This window comes from Triticum aestivum, chromosome 2B (assembly GCF_018294505.1).
Source record: "Triticum aestivum cultivar Chinese Spring chromosome 2B, IWGSC CS RefSeq v2.1, whole genome shotgun sequence".
NCBI classification, from domain to species: Eukaryota; Viridiplantae; Streptophyta; class Magnoliopsida; order Poales; family Poaceae; genus Triticum; species Triticum aestivum.
The window spans coordinates 761,087,222-761,092,520 of NC_057798.1; the positions used below are offsets into that span (position 1 = coordinate 761,087,222).

General features: G+C 46.8%; 1 protein-coding gene across 1 annotated transcript; it reads left to right on the forward strand.

The window, feature by feature from the left end:
• Positions 1-1,624: 1,624 nt before the first annotated feature.
• Positions 1,625-4,715, forward strand: LOC123047221 (chalcone synthase 2). Its single transcript, XM_044470721.1, has 2 exons — positions 1,625-1,992; positions 3,385-4,715. Exons 1-2 carry the CDS (start codon positions 1,806-1,808, stop codon positions 4,392-4,394), a joined length of 1,197 nt encoding a protein of 398 aa, XP_044326656.1. The 5' UTR covers positions 1,625-1,805; the 3' UTR covers positions 4,395-4,715.
• The last annotated feature ends 584 nt before the right edge of the window (positions 4,716-5,299 follow it).

Below are 5,299 nucleotides of genomic sequence, written 5' to 3' on the forward strand. Positions count from 1 at the left end.
AGTCAAGAATCACAACAGTTATAGCATAGAATATAAACTATTAATTACAAATGTGGAAATAAATAATACAAATAATTTTTTCTCTAGGGCATATTTCCAACAGAAAGGAGTCTTGGTCTACCTGTCTATTTTACACTTGAGTTTAGTTGCAGGAAGGTTAAACTGGGTCTTGTGGGTAAAGTACACAAACATCTTGAGAGTGTAAAAACTGATTATGATTAGACGCGTCCTCAGTTATGGACAATTTTGAGTAACTTGGCCAGGAGTTGTCTGGAAGATCTCATCACCATTTCTCTTAAGTAAAACTTGTTGGGTTGAACATGGGTATAGGCCTCTAGTAGGAAGCAACTGATGGTGGGGCCCCTCCACTAGGTTGGAGCCAACAGGCCTGGGCTACTATGTGATGTGGTATGTCTAGTATATTGGAGTAGGTCCACCTACTACAAAGATGGATAAAATCTATATTGCTTTCTGCAAAGAAAACCAACCTACACTTGCCCTAAAAGCATGATTAGTTTGTTATACTTATTGGTGAAGCTTGCGAGTACATTCAATGTATTGAACCCTCTGGTTGCAACGTAGCATGTTGCAGGACTTATGCATAATGAGCAAGGATTGTGAATTAGGCTTATGATGTCTATATTCCACTTGTACCTGTGAGTGGATGGACACCACAAGATAATATTGTATTTTGTTGTATTTTATTGTGAGCTAGCCTTGAGCTAATAAGAAGATATGTAATGTAATAAAGACTTGATCTACGATGTAATACTCATGACATGTGGTTACCTTAATATTTGATCATGTAATGTGTGTGCTGGCAATTGATCTAGCTCGACTAGCACAGAAGCGCGAAGAGTATGTTTTCTTACCAGGGGCCGGGTTGCTACAAGCAGAGTACCACTCTATGGCTAATACAGTGGTTGAATATTCTTGACTCCGGCAATTACTTGTCAGACTCCATTGCTCCATCAACAAGGTAATTGTTGTCTTCTGCGACAATGTATCTACCGTGTACCTCTCCGTTAACCCTGTTCATCATCGACGTACACATTGAGCTAGACATTCATTTCGTACGCGAAAATGTCTCTCTCTTGGACAGTTTCGTTCACGTGCCTACTCCGGGACAGCTTACAGATATCATGACGAAAGGGCTAGCGTCGGCAAGCTTAGAAGGATTTTGTTCCAGGCTTGGCATCATCATAACTCCGACTGCTTGGGTGGTGTGAGAGAAGATAGCGATGGGGCTCCATATTGCATGTGTTTCTCCGTACCAATCCTATATCTTCATTGTTACAATCTTGCATAGATTCTGTAGTTTTAGTTTCTTTAAAAACCGTGATTAGATGTAGAGATTAGGTGGATTGTACAATGGGCTGGGCAATTCCCAAACCTACACAGACGAGCACGTGCAACTGGGAAGGCCCAAGGCCAAGCAACCCAACTAACCCCCACTTGGGGCGGATTGGTTGGTAGCAATGGTAGGTAGACGTGTCGCTCGGCCCTCATCTCCCTATCCCCGCATTCGTGGCCATCCATCCTCCCGTCCGATGGACCTAACCCCCTTCTCCCAACGGCCAGCTTTCGCTTACTTACCCACCCTTCCCGCCTATATATCCCGTCGCCCATACTCTCATGGCACCACACCACACCACGCCACCAGTACAAGCGGCGCCTGTCATTTGTCTACCACCTGCTAGCTAGCTGCTTCCCTCTGCGCCCCGCAAACTTAGACTTCACACAGCCGGCCACTGGTGCGACAACTACTAGCTCGTCGGCCGCTGGTACGTACGTAGATCCCATCGATGGCGGCCACCATGACCGTGGAGGAGGTGAGGAAGGCGCAGCGGGCGGAGGGGCCGGCCACCGTGCTCGCCATCGGCACGGCGACGCCGGCGAACTGCGTGTACCAGGCCGACTACCCCGACTACTACTTCAAGATCACCAAGAGCGACCACATGGCCGACCTCAAGGAGAAGTTCAAGAGGATGTGTAAGTCTATGTTCACCATCTGTGCGTTCGGGCGTGCATGCACGGCTTGTTTCCCCTAACGGCGCTACTATATACTACTCCCTCTGTAAACTAATATAAGAGCATTTAGATCACTACTTTAGTGTTCTAAATGCTCTTATATTAATTTACAGAGGGAGTACTATACATGTGTCTGCATGGATGTCAATATTTTACTCCTTATATTAATCCCCGTAAACTTTTGTTGATAGTTATAAAATAAGTACTAGGAGGCAAACGATCACTAGCAATAAGCCAAGATGTGTACTAGACATGGATCGGAGTAGCATATACATATATACGTGAAACTGACACAATAAGCATGGCCATGGAAACTGGGTAACGGCCGCACACGCCGAACCTGTTGTCCATTTAACTGTTGTTCTGTTTTAGCTGCAAAGGTAGGTAAATATGTATACTCCTGCACGTAATTGTTTTTTGATAACCCTGCACGTGGGTAGTACACTCGAGTGTCTCGCCTACATATCAGTAGCATGCATGTTTAAAGGTCAACACTCAACAGTGTTACACTGGATCGGTTCGACCAAGAATTAATTCCTAAACCTACGGACAGTTGATTACAGAACGTGTTTATATGTGGACTAATTTCCTCGTTAATGGCACATCTAAATCATCCTTAGATCCCGTAAAAAAAACCATCCTTAGATGTACCTTTAATTACCGGTTGGTCGAACAATATGTTCCCATATTTTTTCCCCGCAAAAAAAAATATGTTTCCATATTTCGTATTTTTTTTCAATTGAAGCATTTAAATCTTTTTATAGATAACAAAACTAATTTTGAGAAGAAAAAAACAAGAATGGTTTTTTTGGCAGGGTAAAGGGAGTTTTATTATTCGATAGTGACAGGATTACATTCTGCTAATACAAGATCGTGAATTGACAATGATTTGCAAAATATCTAATACTAGTATTGCGTTGATTTCTTGAAAAAATATCAGTTTTACAAAGAATAGACATGTTTGCATGAACCGCCAATAATTTACTACGTAGTAAACAATTTCTAAAGACAAGCAATTAATCCAGAATGTCGCTACCGGACGCGACTATGACTTGACACTGTACCTAGAACTTTTCTTTTGAGTGCACACTGTACCTAGAACTAGTGGGCCACTCGACAAAGAAGGTACTAGCAAGTATAGAAACATGAGCGAATCCATGAGTTGACTTCACAGCTAATCTCCTACATGAATTTCTTCAAATACTAATTAAACCTCCTACATTAAAGGGAGAAAACCCAAATATAGACATCGGTTGCATACCTAATTAACCCATGAATACTTGTCTCCCGTCTACTTTGCCTTTTCTCGGTTGGACACGCGAGCTAACTCTGCCTGCCGGCCTTGATTTGCAGGTGACAAGTCGCAGATCAGGAAGAGATACATGCACCTAACGGAGGAGATCCTTCAGGAGAACCCCAACATGTGCGCCTACATGGCGCCCTCCCTGGACGCGCGCCAGGACATCGTCGTCGTGGAGGTCCCCAAGCTCGGCAAGGCGGCCGCGCAGAAGGCCATCAAGGAGTGGGGCCAGCCGCGGTCCAAGATCACCCACCTCGTCTTCTGCACCACCTCCGGCGTCGACATGCCCGGCGCCGACTACCAGCTCACCAAGATGCTCGGCTTGCGCCCCTCCGTCAAGCGCCTCATGATGTACCAGCAGGGCTGCTTCGCCGGCGGCACCGTGCTCCGCCTCGCCAAGGACCTCGCCGAGAACAACCGCGGCGCGCGCGTGCTCGTCGTCTGCTCCGAGATCACCGCGGTCACCTTCCGCGGCCCGCACGAGTCCCACCTCGACTCGCTGGTCGGCCAGGCGCTCTTTGGCGATGGCGCGGCCGCGGTGATCGTCGGCGCCGACCCCGACGTGTCCGTGGAGCGTCCCCTGTTCCAGCTCGTGTCCGCGAGCCAGACGATCCTGCCGGACTCCGAGGGCGCCATCGACGGCCACCTCCGGGAGGTCGGGCTCACCTTCCACCTGCTCAAGGACGTGCCCGGGCTCATCTCCAAGAACATCGAGCGTGCGCTAGAGGAGGCCTTCAAGCCACTGGGCATCGACGACTGGAACTCCGTCTTCTGGATAGCGCACCCAGGCGGCCCGGCGATCCTTGACATGGTCGAGGCCAAGGTAAACCTCAACAAGGAGCGGATGCGCGCCACCAGGCATGTCCTCTCCGAGTACGGCAACATGTCCAGCGCCTGTGTCCTCTTCATCATGGATGAGATGCGCAAGCGCTCTGCCGAGGATGGCCACGCCACGACCGGCGAGGGAATGGACTGGGGCGTCCTCTTCGGCTTCGGCCCCGGCCTCACGGTGGAGACCGTCGTCCTCCACAGCGTCCCCATCACCGCCGGGGCAACCGCATGATCATCGCTCCTTCTCCATTTATCTTCCCCATGCATGGAAAACAACCTACTACATACAGCTTCTACTGCCGAGTTTGTACCATATATATTCTACCGTGCGTGGTTTGTACTATGTGTTGGTAGATGCATTCGATCTCCTGTTAGTCTGTGTCGCGCACGCCGTTGCATACTTACTAGTAGTAACACAACCGAGCTTTTACAGGTTTATTATAAGCAAAGTGTGGTCATAATGTGGAGTGTGAGGTGTATTTACCTGTGTACGAAAAGATTGGCTGTTCAATTTGAACCTTATGTGGTTGGAAAGCAAATGGTGATTCTTTCAGAGCTTTATTGAAATACATATTCTCCTATCTCCTACCTTTTGTTTATGATGAATATAATGCTTCATTTAATTCATAATGTAGCGTCAAGGAGGTACAAACCATAATGAACATACTCCTCGCCTCTAAAAGAACCCAGCCTCATGCATCAAATTATCTACCACACACACACAAAATTGAATGTTTCTAGTATTTATTTTGATTGTTCTCGTCAGGGTGCAGCTGAGCCTAGGCTCGGAAGTGGATTACCGATATATAATCATATAGTCCAACACATATTACTCAGCAAGCACATATAGCATGACAACCTCATAGGTCCATAGAAGCAACAAGTCACATATATACAACACTCTCCAACAAGCATGCATATAGCATGACAACCTCATATAGGTCCATAGCATAATAAGAATACAAGCAACATAGACACTCCAAGAACAAGTTTAAAACCAACAAGTAGCATAGACACGTCAAGAAATGCAATGAGCTTCATCGTCGACAGCGTCCGCGATGAAACCTACAAGTTCAGAAGCACATGCATAAGTTTGCAAGTTCAAATGTCAAACGAGCTACTAGGGGTAAGTTTCAA